Source organism: Scardinius erythrophthalmus (assembly GCF_964197995.2).
Source record: "Scardinius erythrophthalmus genome assembly, chromosome: 8".
In the NCBI taxonomy this organism is placed as follows: Eukaryota; Metazoa; Chordata; class Actinopteri; order Cypriniformes; family Leuciscidae; genus Scardinius; species Scardinius erythrophthalmus.
The window spans coordinates 21,804,445-21,825,122 of record NC_138228.1 but is presented as its reverse complement, the minus strand read 5'-3'; the positions used below and the strand labels follow the sequence as shown (position 1 = coordinate 21,825,122).

Here is a 20,678-nt window from a genome sequence, read left to right as displayed (position 1 = left end):
GGATGCCCATTTTCCAAGTTCCAAGTTTGTAACATGCTTTGGTTAAAATCCCTCAATGGTTGTGTAAAACAACACCCTTTTTACCTCCTCAAAAACAGCTCTGTTCACAGTGACCCGTTTCTGTGCATATCTCTTTAAATGATAATGAGCAACTGCTCACCCCACCCCTCTCTTCCATGGGACGTGTTGACGCAAGACACGTAAAGTGCTGCCTTGGCTGACAGTATACAAATGGCCGAGGGCAGAAATATGCTAATACGAGACAGTCCGTCAACGGTCATGGGTGGAGCATGAGCAATATGATGTCATATTGCTCAGAAAATCCAAACGGCTTGATTATAGAGTGCGTTTAGGCTTTTTGAGGATAAAAAATAAAGAAGTGAATGGATTTTTTTCAATATATGGTGGTTGTGTCCACACACTGCAAAGACGTATTTATAAGCAAACACCATTTAAAAGTGAATTTTGCATTCGATGACCCCTTTAATAAGCTTGATCAGAGGTACAAAAATAGAAATGAGCAGGTGAAAACTGTGTGCTGCTCTGAGACTAAACAAATCAAGGTCAAACAAACCCTAGAGGAGAGAAACATGACATAGCCTGGCCAGTATGTAGGTCAGAACAGCTGGAAACGTACATACATCAGGGTGAACAGTACATCAACTTCGACCCAAACACACACACACACACACACACACACACACACACACACACACACACACACACACACACACACACACACACACACACGGTGGAAGGTGCTGAGCACTAGACTGACCTCTTAACGTTCTGACTGGTGTCTGTTGGGTACAGAAAACTGAATTTGTCAGTGGAATGCCCGCTTGCCATTCTCAGTGAAGGAAAGGCAAATGAAGGAGGTAGGAAGAATGGATATGCAAATCTGGAAATGACAAAAAAGAAGGAAACAAACAAAAACGAGAGCAGGATATGATTAAAAGGCAAACCATCAAGCACAAGCACAGCAGAGCAAAGCAAAACACAGCAAAGCAACACAAAGCAAGCAAAGCAGTGGACAGAGAGAGAGAGAGAGAGAGAGAGAGAGAGAGAGAGAGAGAGAGAGAGAGAGAGAGAGAGAGAGAGAGAGAGAGAGAGAGAGAGAGAGAGAGAGAGAGAGAGAGAGACACTGACAAGCAGCAGAAATAAAATCACACACCTTCACACACTGATGGACAGATCAGTATGGGGGTGAATAACGGTGCGTCAGGGACAAACAGCGCTGGCTTGGAGCAGTGTTCTCGTGTGCATGTAGATGTGAGTTAAAATGCAGTCAAGCCCACTTAGTATCACTTCCTTTAATTAGACGCTTATTTCATTCCCACACACTTTAAAAGGGTTAGAGTGCAGGAAAAACGAGGAATATCATCTCCATTTCACATTATTCTATATTAAAGGACAAGCACATAGGTCATTTTCACTACTTAAATAAATGTGCTTAAAAGGGATCGTTCATCATCATTTACTCACCCTCCAAACTAGTATGAATGTTTTTCTTTTGCGGAAAACGAAAGAAGATATTTTGAGTCCATTGACTTTTTTTATGAAATTGCTCAAAATATCTTTACATTTTTGGGTACAATATCCCTTTAAATGTAATAACTAAGTGGGCACCAATAGCCTCGTGGGCAACGCGACAGATGACCTGAGTCTGAGTCCCAGCTCGCAGACCTTTTCTGATCCTGTCCCCCTCTCTCTCCCACCTTGCTTCTTGCCCACTCTATACTATCCTATCAAGGCAAAAATAAATCTTAAAAAAAAAAAAAAGTAATAACAAGTGATGAGCATTTATAGAGTAATATATCATTATAATGATGGTAAATTAAAGAATACCATGTCAACACATTAAACATGATTCATGTGCAATGGAGGCCAGAGGATGCTAATTTTTTTCGCCAATGAATTTGCATGACCTTTTCTCATGTGATTCCAGTATAACAATTTTGTACAAATAAGTTTACTCCAACAAGAAAAAAACAAAACAAAAAAAAACCAGTGATATTGTTTAGACAAAACGATAAAATAGGTTAATAACAACGAGTATTTTAATTCTACATCACCAATAATGGTTTTAACTAACTGACAAGTTAACTGAGCAATGTAGAGATTTCTTTGAAAAAATAAAGAAGACATATACATAAAAATGTGCTTACCAACCATTTTGAAAAGCAAACCGCTGCCATTAAAGCCTAACATTTTATCATTTCACACATTTCACAGTAGCACTTTGCATCTTACCCAAATAAAATTGTATCTGGTCAGTAGCATGATGACAAAAAACAAATACATCAAAAAGAATAGAAATACTTCTATACTTTTCTTGGATGCGCATGAAAGCACACATAATCAATGTCAATGCATGCATAGTAAATGCATTGTTTGCTTCCTAATTAACTGCCATATTGACCATTTTAACATATGAAGTCTACATCCTGGCAAGTAAACGTATCTCACTAATTTATATCCATCGAGTGTTTACCGCTAAGAGATAAGAAAGTGTAAAGGAGCGACAAAATATCAATAAACCGCTAAAATGGCACATTTGCTGCACATTCACATATGGTGGATTGTAGATGCTTGTAATTTCTTTATTGAAATGTAATGCAATTATGAAGTGCATCCAGGTCACAATCATGCATGCAGGTTTTTTTAACCCTATACGTGACTTCATTAAATAATCCAATAGTGCCCTCTAGTGAAGGTATTATGCAATCATGCTTGCCCTCACCTCAGGTTAATGTCACTGCTCTTAAATGGACAATTGAAAGTGATGTAAAGCAGGTTTGGCTGTACTTTGCACATGTGCATGTTCTTTTTTTATGTGCAGAGGCGGCTCTGAGCTGCTTGTGTTCTGCAGACCATGAGTCATTAATCAGGCCGTGACAAGATCACCTTGAGCTGTTCGTGGATGAAGGTGCCCCTCACACCAATACACAACCACCTCTCTCTCTCTCTCTCTCTCTCTCAATCTGCACTAATATCTTCCTCAGTAGGACAGTATGATTGATGGCATAATGAAGGATATCAAACTGCCACACAGATGTAACGGGGAAATCTACTAAAATTGTATGCGTGTATTCAGAACATGTTCAGACTGATTCTTTTTTTTATCGAATATCATCACACTGACCGATGGAAAATTAAAGACCAGACAACACATCTTCTATGATTCTTGTGCCATAGAGGCACGAATCAGGGATGCTACAATTTTTCACCAATGAATTTGCACGACCTTTTTGCATTTATAAGGATTTTTACAAATCATTTTATGGAGATTTCTGCGGCAGAAATCCATTTGTATTTCAAGTATGATTCAAACTTATAATTATTAATGATAACTTATTATTATTATTATTAAATTTATTTTAATGGGCATGTTGTTGTGATCAAGCTGCCTAATTTTTACTCAAAGAATAATATCAAGTCAGTTCAATATTTTCATAACATAGTAGATCATACCTAGGAAAATGCATATTATTGTTAACTAAAACTAAACTAATAAAAAAATAACTGAAATAAATAAAAATATACTAAAACTGTGATAAAATTAACAAAAACTAAGTAGACATAAAAAACAAAGACTAATAAAAACTATTATAAAAAATACTAAAACTAAAATCACAATGCAATGGAAAATATAAAATAAAAACTAATTCAAAATATTAATAAATACTATAATGATACTGAAATACACACTTTCAGATTCCTTGATATTTCCAGCTCTTCAATGATTGTAACGCTGACAAACATTTACATGTGATCATATAACAAAGATATGCTTTTTACCACATAAAAATTATTATATAAATATTCAAGGATGTTTTTTTATTTATTTGTAAGATATTAATATTTCGCCCATCTCTTCTGGAATGTAAAAAACAGAATAAATACAACACACAACCCTCAATAGCAGCAACTCTTTTTGAAATAATTAACTGGAACGCACACACAGACACAAAAGAACCTTTTTTATGTCTCAATGACCAAAATGCAGAGCAAAATACAAGGCAGAACACATTGAAGAGCACTCATTATCCCGAACAAGTATTATTCACTGCTTTATGTGCTCTTCTACAAGCCAAACACGCACAGTGGCTCATCAAGGGTGGAGAATGGGGTTCTTAGTGCACACTCGGGTAACTAACCAGCATTAAACGCACCAGACTGCCCATCCCCGAAGAGTCGTTCACGAGGGAAGATATGTGCAGGAAAATGGCTGACTTCTAATACAGGGCTGGTTTAAAGGGATAGTTCACCCAAAAAAACCAAACAAACAAAAAAACATTTTTCCATCATTTACTCACCTTTATGAGGTTCCAAACCTGTATGAGTTTCTTTCTTGTGTGGAACATAAAAGAAGATCTTTTGAAGAATGTTGGTAACCAAACAGTTGCTGGTCCCCATAGTAAGAAGTCTATGGGGACCAAAAACTATTTGGTTACCAACATTCTTTAAAAGATCTTATTTTATTTTCCACACAAAAAAGAAACTCAGGCTACAGGATACAGGTTTGGTCGGCCTCATGTCGGCGGGAGTTCGCCCGATTCAGCGTGTTGAATCGGCGTCAGCCAGTGCATGAGAATAAAAGCGAAAGAGATAAAAGCGAGCAAAGTAGTCATGATGGCACAGTGAGAAGGCTGGTTCTAATTTGACGTCATCTTACCTGAGCATTCCAATATTTTCATAACAACATGAGCCGGCTGGAATGAAGAAAGTGATCAGCATGATTCAAAATGGTAAGCAAGCGCTATACGGGTTGTATATATGCAGTCCTAGTTTTGGTTTTCTTTTTTGAATGACGAAAATAGACTATTGATACCTGCTGATTTATGCAGTCATTTCCTGCTAGATGGCAGTCAGCTGTAGTCTTTGCGGTGTGTTCAAGTGCAGCTTTTTGGCCCAGACGCAGCTGATGCGAGGCAACAACACAAGCTATGTTTCCATCCAAAGTTATGAATTTACCTTTGGAATTGGAATATCGCATAGAACATTTGCGAATGAAGCACTGTTTCCATCCAGTGAGTCGAAGAGAACAAAATCCTTAAAATCCTTTAAAGGAAAATGTTCCTTTACGTCGTCGCTGGTGTTTCTGACGTCACAAACTAATCAAGCACGTCAGTGTGTGAATGTCAATGAGTGAATCTCTGAGCTGGTGCGAGTGAGTGGAGGCGGGGCTAATTTGCATACTCATAGAACCGCATGTACTAAATGAGACATGGGTGTAGAGTTACATTCAAGCTATTTTAAGGCATTTTTTAGAAAGGAAAAAACTTTTAATTATGTAATTTTGGTGATCAAAGATGAGTTTTAATGGATACAATTATTGACTACAGGGGTGCTTTAAGAAAGCAGAATTGTTACGTGGACTCTAAATCCAAATCCTTATGATTGCCATCTCTCCTCGCTTGCCTTCTCCTTGCGACTGATTTTCATGATCTCCCCCGTCCTCTCTCCAACCAAATCAATACCTCCTCCATTCCAGTGTCTTTCCTCCTCCTTTCCGACCCTCCCCCCCTTTTTCCTCAATCTCTATGAATAACTTTTTTTTTTTCTCCCTCCTTTTTTTTATCAGGGTGAATCTGAACACACTGCAGTGCCCTTGAGCTCTCACTCCTCTCCTTCTCTCTCATGCAGAACACAGAGTTTGGCAGTTATGTTGCAGTTATGTAACACGCTGCTCTTTATAACACGTTGTTGAAAGGTGCATTGCTTAGTGCTCATTATATTTGCCCTGCAGCATCAGGAGACAGGAAACAAAATGAGGGGAAATCCAGACGCAAAATTAAGCTGAGCGCCATTACATTCACCTCATTTGGCTCTTGATACAACATTCAGGATGATGTGAATCTGGATTTGATTTTATGATTCCCCATTAACAAACCGTGCGATCACAGCCTGAATCGAAAGAAAGTAAATCATATCTTTAAAATACATTCTACTGTATATTTCAGGGTCTAAAAAGAGCTAAATATTACCTAAATAATTTATTATGAAAGAATTTCATTATGGCAAAAATAGTTTTTAATAACAATGTAAAAACAGTTTAATGGTCGGTAAGAAATACTTATGGTTAGTAAATCTTCCCAATTGGCAGGTGCATTTTTTTATTCACTTATTTATTTTTATTTCAAATGTAACAAATCCTGTCAAGAATGCCTAAGTCATATTTAACCACAAATGGTGGTAATAATAATAATAATAATAATAATAATAATAATAATAATAATGATGATGTCTATTTTTTTCTATTTTAAAGTAGATCTATTTTTAGGACCATGAACATCATCAAATTCTCATTAAACAAATAATAATTAAATTAATAATAAAATAAAATAAATAATTAGTTTTTCGATAAAATCACACAATTATTGGGACCATTAAAAATATTACGAATTAAAAACAAATTTAAAAGAAAAGCATCAGTGCACATCACAGTAATGAACAAAATGTGCTCAATTCATGAAAAAAAAATGCCACAATTCATAAATCTTAATGCTCTTAAAAATAGGCTTAATTTTCTTAATGCAAAATATAATTGACTATTTTTCCTTTTGATTTTGGGGTAAAATATGCCATGAACATTTTGTGAGATTCACTCTGGTGCTTGTGTCTTTCAAAACGCATTAGACAGCAGTTTAGTCCGGTGGAGGTTTTCCCTGCTGACTGGGCAGTTAGGGTAAATCTAAGGACACGCATACTACACACACACTCAGCACTTTGACCCCGCAGTGACCCTACGATGACCATGATGTCAGTGACATAGGGACACACCACTAAACAGCTTCCTGCAGCAAGGAAGTGTTTTCCTGTGGCTATCTCAGTAATGCTGCTTCATTCACAATCCAGACTGCAATTCTTTGTACTGAAAGGTACGACTGCAACAACAAAGCAGCAAAGATTTTGCTGATCAAAGCTCAAACAAAAGCAATTTGACCGTCTTCTGCTGCTAAGTCATGACTTTCATTAATTAAAAAATGTTCAGTCCGAGTATATGCCATATTTAATTTCTCCATTCAATAGATTGTAATATGGTAAGGTCCTACATCATGTCTAATTACCAGAATTTCCACAACCCAAAGATTTTTATACTAAAAAAAAAAAAAAACACATGTTAATGTTAAGTTTGGAGTTGGTATTCGGCAATTTTATTACAATGTTTTTGAAAGAAGACCCTTATGTTCACCAAAGCAGCATTTATTTGATCATAAACAGTAAAAGTAAAATTGTGATATTACAATTTAAAATAACTATTTTCTGGTTTGATGTGTTAAAATGTAATTTATTCCTGTGATGTCAAAGCTGAATTTTCAGCATCAATACTCGCGTCTTCAGTGTTGGATGATCCTTCAGAAATCATTGTAAAAAATGCTTCTTTGCTGCTCAAGGAACATTTATTATTATTATCAATGTTGAAGACAGCTTTTTTCAGTATCCGTTGATGAATAGATCAATTAAAATGCTAAATAAAAATATTCATTTCTTTCAAAAATGTCTTTCACGATGGCACAACATAATGAACGTATGTATGCCTCTTGGCTCATTTTCATTCAGGTCAAATTAAATCTAGTCAAAGTTTAAGGGAACAGTTCACTTAAAAATGAAAATTATGTCATCATTTACTCACCCTCAAGTTGTTTCAAACCTGAATGAATTTCTTTCTTCTGCTGAACTCAAAGGAATAGTCAATGGGGTCCATCAACTGTCTGGTTACCAAAATTCTTCAAAATATCTTCTTTTGTGTTCAAGCAGAAGAAAGAAATTCATACAGGTTTGAAACAACTTGAGGGTGAGTAAATGATGACAGAATTTTCATTTTTAAAGCAGCACTATGCAGCTTTGCCGATTTCTTCGCTGTTTTCTCGCTTTTTGCTTGCGGGTTTCTCTATAGAGCTCCCCCTGCAGCTTCGGAATAGATATTTAACAACACTGTCATCAAAACTCGTTGGCGACTCTCCCCCCCTCCCATCTTCTCCCGCTGGTCATGTGCATTTGTTTTCAAAGAACCCGGTGAAAAAGTTGCAAGTGTGGTTTTTCGGCTCACAGGCGCTCGGGGGGTGCGAGACGACCACCATTGAACCCGAAAAATGTCATATAACCATTCCAATGACTCCGAAGCTTTTCAAATTAGGCTAAAAAAAAACTGCATAGTGCTGCTTTAAGTGAACTATTCCTTTAACTCTTTTATTAAACACAAACGGCCTGACAAAGTGGCTTTAAAGGGGGGGTGAAATGCTATTTCATGCATACTGAGTTTTTTACACTGTTAAAGAGTTGGATTCCCATGCTAAACATGGGCAAAGTTTCAAAAATTAAATTGTACGTTTGAAGGAGTATTTCTGTGCCAAAAATACTTCCGGTTTGTCACAAGTTTCGTAAAAAAATTTTTGAGTATGGGCCTGTGTGACGTCAGATGGGGCAGAATTTCCTTATACGGGTCCTAAGGGCACTTCTCCCGGAAGGGCGCGCGCGCACCCGTAGACCAGAGCGAGCGAGCGAAAGCAGTACGCCCATCAAAGCACTGTGCTCGGCTTTAGGGAAGTCAATGTCACCAAAGAAGTGGGTTTTTGGTTGCCAGGGCAAGACAACCCTGCACATATTCCTAAAGAACCCGGCGTTAAGGGACCAGTGGGTGGAGTTTGTTTTTCTAGAGCATCAATGGAGTTGTGCTAGTGTTCTTGTTTGTTCCCTGCATTTCGACGATGATTGTTTTATAAACAAAGCCCAGTTTGACGCCGGACTTGCAAATCGTCTAATGCTTAAGGATGGAGCAGTCCCAACGATAAAGGTTCACAGTCGTGCGTTGGAACCGTAGGCGGTGAGTAAAACTGCTTCAAATGTCTGAGTGTTGTTAGCTATCGGCGCGTAAGCACAGCTTTAGCTCCGCCCACACGGCACGCCTCCAGCCGCTCGTTTTTTTCCGGAAAGACTCGGTACAGCTTATCTTTCTTTTATAAATATAATAAAACTAAAGACTTTTTGGAGATATGAAGGATGCAATACTACTCTATAGGTACTCAAGATTAACATGAGATTGACTGAAACTGAGTTTTTCACCCCCCCCCCCCCCCTTTAAATGCAGAAGGTCGATTAACATTGTATATACTGAACACCATATCATGACTATAATTCACAATTACACCAGTACAGTGTACACAGTAAGCTAAACCGGACATATTTTTACAGTTCATGTATGGATAATATCAATGAATTTTCAAACTAAATGCCATATTTAAGGATTACAGGAACACATGGTTCTCTGGCAGGTATTTTGGTGATAAAAACCACTCAAGCCACATACGAACACATCCAATACCTGTTGTGAGCATTCTTATTTCCATGACAAATCCTCAAAAATACCATTTAACACACTGGCCATCACAAAAACATAAGCCAATTTTTTTCTGCACTTGCCAAAATGACAACATTGCTGCATTCCTACTGCATACACAACCGATGAACCGATCTCATCATGCAGGACTAGTCAATCTAACAGACTCGAGCATCTGAACCTGCGAGTTAATATCAAGGTAAAACGGTTCCTCCAGGTTATGTGGATTGGCCCTGAGGCGAACACATCTTTCTTCTCTTCTGCTCAACAGCAAAAACACACTGAATTAATGATGGCTGCTGCAAGCAGCACAGAACAGCCCAAGGGCCAGACCAGAGGGATGAAATATCCCTGATTGATTCCTGAACCTAACACAATGATTTGACCGGTTTTACTGTTATCAAGTGGTGTGGTGTGTGAGGACACAGGACTAAAAGACCCACACATACTCAGAAAAACAGTCAAATTTTAGTAAAGAGCCTGCAAAATGAATGCATCTAATGTCTGTTTATCTACCAAGGAATACCGTGGCAACCACCTAAAACATCCTAGTGACCACCTAACAACACCCTAGCAACCACATACAATGGATGCATGTACAAACACCACTCCACTTTAGAAAAATAAAAAGTGAAAATCTATTTCATTCCTATAATTCTTTGTTCAGACATAATGTGAATGATCTGACGGCTGGCATGAGCGCATGTAGACCAACAAAACACAGACAAAGTGATAAAAAGAGTACATCACAGTGTCTTTTCCTCCCATTCATTCCTCATTGTATGGTAGCTTTGTTTCCGAATTGCGTGATATAAACCTGCAAATGCGAGTCTAGAGAATTGTAAGATAAAAAGTTGCAATCATCTTTTAAATTGTTTTATTCTGTTGCAGAAACACGCTTCCATAGTGGGATGAGAGAAGGGCGACAGAAAAGAGGGTTTTCTATGCACAAAGACACACACAGGGTGTGAGAGGAACCCGTAAAGCACAGGGGCATCTGAATTATTTAGATAATAAGAGCTCAAAGAGCTGCTGTGTTTCTGTGCGAGTGTGTATGCCAGTGGGCATGCTGTGGGGACAAAACAGTCTCTGCTGTGAGGTCCAGCTGTGTGAGCTGTGCAAACAGTTGGAGAAAGACAAGCTAACCTGTACCGCAGTGCGCACACACACACACATACCCTGGTGTCATGGGCTACTGTCAAAGACAGACACATTCACACAAACACCATCATGCACCTTAGAACATATCAGCTGATATATTTGACCTTTTTTATTAGTCTATAACTGTGCCCGGTTTAGCCTGCTGCTCATATCTGTTCCAAAACAGTTAAAAAATCCGCTAACAATACACTCAATAAATTTGGGAACTGACATGCAGTAGGACTGTGCAAATACCAGTATATCTATATACTGTACTTTCTGTCCTTCAGATTCTTGTATGAATTACAATTAATAATTATTTATTATGCTATATAATATAATATATTATTTAATGTAAATCTAATTATGTGTGTGTATAAGTTTTTTTATTTATATATCCTTCATAAATTTATATTATTTGTAAAAAACAATAATCAGACCAATACTATGAGTCACAAGAGAGATTGAAACAATAGATTCCCGTGGAAGTTTTGAGAGCTTATAAAAATTAAAAACTCAAATCAAAATCTTGTGAAAAGTTATTTAATTATGTCATCCAGTAACGCAGACTCGCACTCTTGTTTCATTTAAACGCAGCTGCTGCCATTTTGCGACGATTGTTTTGTACACTGTAATGGATTGTGTGATAACAAACAAATATGATTTTAAAACAGTTTCATCTCAAATATATTTATCTCAATATCCCCATAATTATTTATGTGGTGAAATGCTGTGTAATAAGTGGTATGACTGTAAACCGTATCCCTTAAATATCCGTCTAGTCTATCCGTCTAACTTTCCCCTTGCAACTGCTTTCTCTGCGGAAGCTTTGCATTTAAAGAGCTAATAAAATATTTCGACTCAGATCAATATTTAATTTCTAATTATTTACTTATGTGGCAAATAGCCATGTAATCAAGCGGGATAATGTACATCCAGCCGGTTGTTATCGCAGAATAAACCCCTTTAGAGTGACGCAAGACCCCAACGCGAATGTCAGGGTTTATTTTGCGATAACAACCGTCTGGATGCACATTATCCCTTACATAATATAGCAGGGTGTGTCAGATCATCTCAAAACGGTTTAAACCGATTAATCTGGCCAATTTATTAGTCTATCACTAATTGACTGCTTGGCCAAAGCAACAGAGCTCACAAATTAGGCTATGTTTTCAAATGCTTTTCAGTGCATAAAGTAATCCCCTCTAGACACTTAAACTGATTTTACAGTCGGACCACCTAAACGTTATTCAATGAAACCCATTCATTTGTGGTACATCTCGTCGACTGCAGCATTGAATGAAGGAATGAACTACCTGATATTCAACCACGACCTGAATGTATCAAAGTCCTCCCAGACAGTCTTGTGTTTAACAAAGCCCATCTCATTTCCCGAGCTGCCTGCTGTTGAACCACCATAAATTCATAGCAGTAACCCAGAGCATCTCTCCTCCCCATCCCCCTCACGTCATCTCGCTCACCCTCTCTTCCTTTTTTTGCACTTGCCAAGGTCTATAATATCAGTGCGAGAGGAATTACTGTGATTTACAGTAACATTACAGTTTCAAACTGCAGGACGCTGAGAGATGGACAAAGAGGGACAGGAATCGTTAATAATTCCGATTCCAATTCCAAGTTTTGAACAAGAACAGGTTCTCTATTCCCAAGAGTAATAATGAGAGAAACAGTAGGACAGACAAAGAGAAAGCTACTCATTCGCCGGTGCCCAATCACATGCGAGTTTCTGTCATATAATTTGGTAGTAGAAGCAGCACGTCAACAGCTGAGAACGTAATTGGGCTTCACACACATAAAAACGTTCATAGAAAGCGAAGGACACATGCGTACTATCCACACACAGTCTATAAATACTGCATTCCTACACATGCTTTCTGGTTTCAGAAGATTTACTACGATTCATCTACATGTCAGCTCTAATACAGACTATAAGTGGGATTTTTTTATATCTGTTTCTCATATTTATAGCAGGACACTAACACAACGAACATGTTGTGTATCACTTAACAGTATAAATTTCAGTGATTTTACACCCACATAATTTTGGTGTTGTTATTCCAAAAATACCTTGTTGTCACAAAATTAAAAGGGAGGGATGTACCGAAATTAACATTCTGTGCCGAAACCGAAGCTTCAGGATGCACTTGGCTAAAAAAACGAAAACAAAAATAAATAATAAATGAATAATTCAAAATAATTTATAAATCAACACCCAAATAGCTAAAACTGAGTTGTACAAACATTTAAATTGCACAAAAGGCAGTTTTTATATCAACCTTTTAATAACAGAAATACTCTAATTTGTTGGTGAAATATGAACATTTATATTGCAATAAACTGTAATAACTTGTTTTCATGACAGATTTATTCAAACATACGTTAAGTAACAAAAGACATCACTAACAGGTTAAGCAAAAACATAATGAATAATACAGTGCATATTTAAAATAAGTGTTTCGGCCGAATTTTCGGTAGATGAAATTGCAGTGCATCCGCATTAAAAGGAATATTTAGGTTTAAAATACAACGTAAGCTCCATATACACATTTTTGGTATTGAGACTACCTCAAAAGTTTGAGATTGGTAAAAAATTTTTTTTTATGTTTTTGAAAGAAGCCTCTTATGCTCACCAAGGCTGCATTATTTATCAAAATACAGTAAAATCAGTAATATTGTGAAGTATTATTACAACAGTTTTATATTTGAGTATATTTTGAAATATATTTTATTCCTGTGATGCAAAGCTGAATTTTCAGCATCATTATTTCAGTCTTCAGCGTCCCATGATAAATATTTCTAATGAAATATTTCTAATATGCGGATTTGCTGCTCAAGAAACATTTCCTATTACTATCAATGATGAAAATGTTGTGCTGCTTAATTTACTGCTTAACTTAAATATAAAATATTGCTTAACTTAAAAATAAAAATCTGCCTGCCTCTATGGGAATTTAACATAGGGGTGTACTCACTTATGCACCATGTATTTTAAGGAAGAACATTTATTTATTTACGATACATTATTCATTCACAAAGAAAATTGGTGTCCTTAAAGGTTGGATTTTTCCTATTTTTTTAAATTAAGGCATTAAGTTCAATTTCCAAAATATGATTTTTTATTCCTCTTTTTAGTCAACTTTAGCATGGGTGTATTCACTTACGCATTGCACTGTATATATGTATATTAGGGGTGCAACGGTACAGATAGCCCACGGTACGGTCCGTACCTCGGTTTTTGGGCCACGGTCTCGGTTCGGTTTCGGTACATGTTTTGTGTAGAAAGAGACTGCCATTTCATCCCAAAAATATGTTTTATTTTTCTTATGAGCATAAACAGAATGTCACAGTAGGAAGAACATCAATGTATGGAATAAATTAACACTCAAAATATTCAAGTGGATCCCAATTCCAAACCTTGATAACTGGTATATGAAGTGATCAATGTGAAAGAAAAAGTGCACTTTTACCTTAAACAAACATAAATTAGCTTGTGCTTTGAATAAAAAAAAGCAGAACAAAATAATATAATAAAAAAATACTGCATTCAGGATACAAAGTGCAATGTTATTTACTCATCCACTATTGAGAGATTCTTGTGCAAAAAGATGAGTCTATCAACACTGTCTGGTGCAAGGCAGACCGGTTGGCACTAACGATGTCCCCATCAGTGGAGAAAATTCTCAACTTTTCGAAATGCCGCAAGCGCACCGTAGGTCACGTGACAAGAACCAACCAGAGCGCAGCTGATGGTTGCTTTAGCAACGACAGACGCCTCCGGAGCGCAACCGCCCTAGCGCTTTGGAAAAAGGAGAACGCGGTGCGCCTAGCGTTTTCTACGCGTTTTTAGGCGCGATATGTGAACGGCGCCTAAAGCAAAAACTAAAAGGATCAGCGCGAACTCAATGGCAAAACCGAAGTACCGCGGGACACGAGGGTAGATTGTCCCGTGCAGGGCAGACCGAACGGTCCGGGATTTTACCGTGTACCGTTGCATTCCTAATGTATATATATATATATATATATATATATATATATATTACGGTATACAAACTACGGTTTGTTTAACTACGGTAAACAAAACCTGACCCCAAACTTTAGCATACTTTTGTTTTAATAGAATAGAAAATAGAAAATAAGCCATACAACTTTGGAATGATATGAGGGGGAGTGCATTTTGTCAACTATCCCTTTAAGTGATACTGAATGTTTCTCTAACTGGGTCAAGCACTAACTTTTTTGATTTGCACAAGAGAAAACTTCTGACACAGCTGCAGTTAATGCTAGTAATTTGTTACAGGCTTACAGGTGCAGGAGCAGAGAAAATATTTCACCTGAGCCATCTGGAAACCCAAGGGAAGCCCTTCGAGCCTTAATCTCACACTGACTTCATAAAAAACACTTATTAGAAGCTTAATTAGCTATTCAAAAACAACAGTCACACAATAGGCCCTTCCCCTCCCAGCAGCTCCCTAATGGGACCTGAATGAGAACAGGGCTTGAAGGGGAATGCCCCTCTCCCAAAAAACGCCATTGTTTTAACTGCCCTGCAAGAGCTTGTCCTCTCTGATTCTAAAAAGGTCTATTCTGCCTCAAATCCTGCCTTTCACCGAGGCACAACCTCCATTTTGTATAGGACATTATCCAGCAAACAATTGCCTCAAAACCAACATGGTGTGCTGAGATGCCCCATCAGTATTCAAACCCCGGGTTCTTCTGTTGCCTCTTTCTCCATCCATTTACCCCCCGACATACACACACAGCGCCACAAACGACGGCACCACAAGAGGTGCATTTTCCAGCCTCTTTCCTTTCTTCACCTTGACATTTTCTTCCTCCATGGAAAAAAAGGAGAGAATTGTTTTCTTATCAATGGGCTTGACTGGAACTACTACTCACAGCATACTATTTTTGCGCACGTTACGTGAATTTTCTTTTTGTATGAAAATGATGCAGACGTACAAGTATGGGAGTAGTAAGATTTTTTAAAATGTTTTTGAAAGAATTCTCTTATATTCTCTTAAAAATACAGTAAAACAGTAATATTTAAGAGTGTCCGGACTGATCAGGGGCATCCTAAATGCATCCTTGCTAAATAAAAGTATTAATTTCTTGCTTAATCCAGACTTTTGAATGGCAGTTTACCTAAATGACCCACTACATCTGCTGCATCCCATAATGCAATGTACTATACCATACATTTCCGGTGTGACACAAACAGGAAGCAATATCAACTGATTTTTAACATCAACTCATTGGCTTTGAAACAGAATTTTAACAAACTACTCATACCATGTAGACATTTTCTTAAATTCAAAGACTGCTAATACATTTTTACATAGGATTCAGGAAGTAAATTTAGTACTATTTATACTATGTATACTATTACATACTATTTTTCAACAAAATAATAGGCAAAATTTAGTAGTAGTATTCCATTCTAGACAACTGCAATTAGTTCAGATCACAAAATAAAGGATTCAAAATGCAAAATTTTTCAAGATTCTTTTTTTTTAAAAATAAAACGAGCAGAACCCAGTATATACTACATAGGTTGCTAATTATTCCATTGCAAACGTATGTATTCATTCACGTTCTCTGTCCTTTGTCGGTCATACAGTCTTTCGTCATGCCGCTGCATTCTTTAGAGGTTATGTGTGAGGGAGTTCGTGCTGAACATGCTCAGTACTTGTGTGACATCAAATTATGTTTGGCAGCCTATACAGCATCCAAACACACACGAGTCACTCTCTACTCAAAGTCCACATTTAGCTAAATGTGTTGGTTCAGCAAGATTTCTGTGCAAATTGTGACAATGGACAGAAACCAGCAGCTGGCGGAGACCATACCCCCCCAACCACACACACACACACCCACACGTTGGGTTTCCATATTTCATAGGGACTGTCCATAGACATAATGATTTGTATACTGTACAAACAATATTCTATCCCCTACCCATCACAGAACATTTTCAGCATTTTTACATTTTCAAAAACATTATTCTGTATAATTTATAAGTGGTTTTCCTCATGGGGACTAAACAAATGTCCCCACAAGGTCAAAAACTTGCTATCTTTGTGGAAGAATTCGGTCCCCACAACATAGGGTTTACCAGGACCGACCACACACACACAGGATAAACGCAGCTATAATTTCCTTCATCTTATCAATGGATATCAGAAACAATCACACATTCAGATGATCTGACGGGCAGCTGTTGGACATGAAAACTGTCTGCCATCTGGTCAGACCTGAAGGCGAGACTGTGTGTATGTGTGCGCACTGCCCGAGGGTCTACAGTCCTGCTGAGAGGGCGATAGTGAGCAGATATGAGTGATGGAGGGGGGAGGGGAGACATATTATCACTCCCCTGAATACAATCTAATCTATAAACAGCGACAATCTGCATGTTGGTTTGACTGTTTTTATCTGCCATCAGACTATTAGAAGTCGTTGACATAACACGTTGTTTCTTGTTTCAGACTTGACTGACAGACTGGCATTCTTATCACTGCAAGCTTCATGTTTTCTGACCTTAATTATTGCAATTATTCTGCTTATTGTACATATAAAATACAATAAGTTTATATCAGAAGTCCCATATTCATAATTGTGATTACACAGTCTGTTTACAAAGAGAGTATCTTGCCTATTAATATAATTACAGTAGTAACAAAACAGTACTCCATATAGGGTGCATCTCAATCAGCTCCCTAGTTGAGTAGTCAGGGCACTGCTCAGGGAGTTGGCCAATTCAAGGGATGTCTCAATCGAAAAATCCTTCCAGTACACTGAAACATTCGCTCCCAAAAAGGTCCCTGTTCTATTTCAACATAAACATACATAGCTAGACAGATAATGAACAATCTAGCTAACATTTATAATTCATTTACCACTAAAATGTAGCACATATATGTAACAAGCAAAGTATTTATTAAAATGTACTTTAAATAGCATTAAAACAATGTCAGAAAGATATCAGTTCAGCTGTTGTTCATAAATACCATTAGTGATGATGTACAATGAGGACGTTATGTCGCTGGAAATAGAGTCATCAGCGTCCCAATATGTAGTGAGCCAGGGTCCTTACTTTCCTTACTAGTGCCGGAATTAAAATACTGATTCACGACCTAGGAAGCTATAGGGAGCTGATTGAGATGCACCTTTAATGATAGATGTCTCTTTTTTACATATGAGCCCCTGCCCTTGAAAAACTCTCTGTACGGCCAGACAGGTGACGGCACCCATTGACTTCCACAGAGTCAACACATTCTTTAAAATATCGTCTTTTGTGTTCAACAGAAGAGAGAAACTCATACAGGTTTGGAACAACATGAAGGTGTGTAAAAGATGACAAAATGTACATTTTTGGGCGAACTATCCCTGGTTCCTTACTCAACCTGCGGTGCTGTAAATAACTACTACATAACCTTCATTATTCTTACTTTAAACGCTCCTAAACCACGTGTTACACGTCACAGCTGTGAAATGTCTTGAAATAGACTTGAATGAGTATTTGGGTGGCTGTGAGCATATGTGTACATATGTGTTTATGATCTGTAGTTTATAGTAGCTCAATTACAGTAGCTTTTCAAAAGAGCCGCACAGCAAGAGACTCCTTTGTTTACTCCCTTGAAAAGGAGACTAATCTTTTTTCATTTGAATGTGTTTGGTGTGACAAAACCAGTAGGAGTTTCATTTTTCCCACAGAGAAATTCAGCAAGGCAGTGATTTCAGTGTCTGCCCACAGAAAGTCCAAAAATATGCCCATCCAGAACCGTCTCAGCCTACACGCCACTCGGATGATGTTTAGAAGACGTTTGTTCACCACGTCTCACACAGCATGCATAAGTTCTCCACAATGCTAACAATTAGCATCAGCATCATACCAAGCACACACTCACTAACATCAACATAATACATATTAATGCCACTTTGTGATCAAATTTTTGTCTAATTTCTTACTAATTCCTAAAAAGGAACATTAATTAGGCTTTTAAACCTTTAAAAGTCAAAGATACATTCAGCCACCTCTTCTAAATCTTTAACCAAAGAGCATGAAAATTAGCAACAAAGAAAGTAGAATTATATGGACTTTGTAAGGATAATCTCACTAACTCTAGTAAAGTCCTGCTTTCACTAGCTGGTTATTATCCTCTTAAACACCTTTTGCTCTGATTCTAATCTCTGAGTCGAGGTTGATGGCTGAAAAACATATGGTAACACTTTAGAATAAGGTCTCATAATAATGTTTTGGTTAACATTAATGTTAAAAGCTGTTTTCGGACTGTTTATAGTACAATGACCTCAATATTGTACAAGATTTTACAGGATAAATAAAAAGTAATCTAAAAGTAATCAAAAAGTAGTCAGATTATATTACCTGAAATGTTTAATGTAATAGGTTACATTACTAACTACAATGTTCGCAATGTAATTTGCAATCAATTCCGTATTCACAAACTCTGCACAAAAAACTTCATTAACCATTGAAGGTTTGTTTTCCAAATCACAAGATACATGTTCAATTATATGTCATTATATTATACATTATAATATTATATTTGATGTTACTGTTAGATGATCTCATGAGGAGACACTGATACCTTGAAACGGAATCGCATATCTAATGGGATTTCCTTGTAGCCACAAGGCACAATCTCTGAACATTTTCTGCTCTTGTTTATCAAGGGAAACCAACATCCCCTCAGGGTGTGTGTGTGTGTGGTTAATCTGAGGCCTATAAACACTACTGCAGTGAATGTATAAGCTAACACACAGCTGAGAGGTGCCGTCGATCATAATCCTCTCATTTCACTGTGGATTTGGCTCATACACAGACAGTTCATCAAAAAACATCCATCAATTTTTCCACTCAAAAATAAAACCACCTCAGATGAAAAAGGAGTCTCATAAAAGACGCATTAATGCAGAAGTGCACAGACAAGTACTGTGACAATTAACACGTTGCCGCAGACTTGCACTGTAACGTTTGTGGCAAACTGCAGATTTTTCAGCACTCGTGGGAAATATCAGCAGCCCAATTACTGAGCATTGAGAGTGCAGATAAATAAGAGGTTCTCGAAAAGTCTAGAAGTTGTTCAAGGGAAACAGCAGTAGCAGCGACATTTTGTTTTTCTGCAATAAATCGTGAGCTTAGAATTATAAGGTTCTATCTCCACTTTTGGTCGAAATTGAGTTTTTGACATAATCTGATCCATTAGGTGTTTATTAATGCCTGTGTGGTGTTATTTTTGTAAAAAAAATATTTTGTTAGTAGTTATTAATAAAATAAAAAGGTTCCATCTCAGTTGTGCCAGCTGGGATGTAAAAACTTTGATGCTCAATATCTCGGAACTACCCTAAACGGAGATAGAACCTTATAATTCTAAGCTCACGAAATATTGCGAAATGGAAACAACCTGAATATCTCTATTTGGAAGAATTAATCAGATAAATACAATAGAAAAAAGATATACATGAAATAAACTGCTTTATGTTTTCCAGTTAAGTCTTAACAGTTTTAGGTACAGAAATTGAATAATCAAATGCAAAAACGCATGGTCATCGCTGTATAAATTAAATTTAATTAATCTTTGTTAAATCTTTAAAAAGTGATTTTCTCTTTGCATTTTGTTGTTTGATTAGCATTAATGACACAAAATGACAGCAGCTTAAAATATCTGCTGCTGCCTTAGACCTCTTGCACAGATCCAATATGATGATACACATCTGGTTTCTTTCTCAATTTTATTCATGTAAGCCATAAGCGACTTTGTTTACGAGGATCAGTTCACCCAAAAATGAATTACTCACCCACATGTCGTTCCAAACCCGAAAGACCTTCGTTCATTTTTTGAACACAAATTAAGATATTTTTGATGAAATCAGAGAGAGCTCTCTGACCCCTCCACAGACAGCAATTAAATGACCACTTTCAAGGCCCAAAAAGTTGGTAAAGACATCATTAAAATAGTCCATGTGACTACAGTGGGTCAACCTTACTTTTACGAATCTCACCATTGGCCGACGCTGTTCACGAGAGAACCATGATGCATGCGTGTGATGCTGACGCAGGAGCTGGCCAATGGTGATCCGGCATTCATGTCTCTTTTTTGCACACAAAAAATATTCTCGTTGCTTCATAAAATTAAGGTTGAACCACAGTAGTCACATG

General features: G+C 37.3%; 1 protein-coding gene across 3 annotated transcripts in view; it reads right to left on the bottom strand.

The window, feature by feature from the left end:
- The window catches only part of fam168a (family with sequence similarity 168 member A), a 62,162-nt gene that overhangs the window by 35,572 nt on the left and 5,912 nt on the right, over positions 1 to 20,678 (bottom strand). For 2 of the 3 annotated variants that reach the window (XM_081373257.1, XM_081373259.1), the window contains exon 2: positions 779 to 901. The exons of the other annotated variant lie outside the window; for it this stretch is intronic. In XM_081373257.1, the coding sequence (XP_081229383.1) occupies positions 779 to 849 (71 nt within the window). In that variant the 5' untranslated portion in view covers positions 850 to 901. The remainder of the gene's footprint in view (positions 1 to 778; positions 902 to 20,678) is intronic. 3 annotated transcript variants of the gene reach the window in all.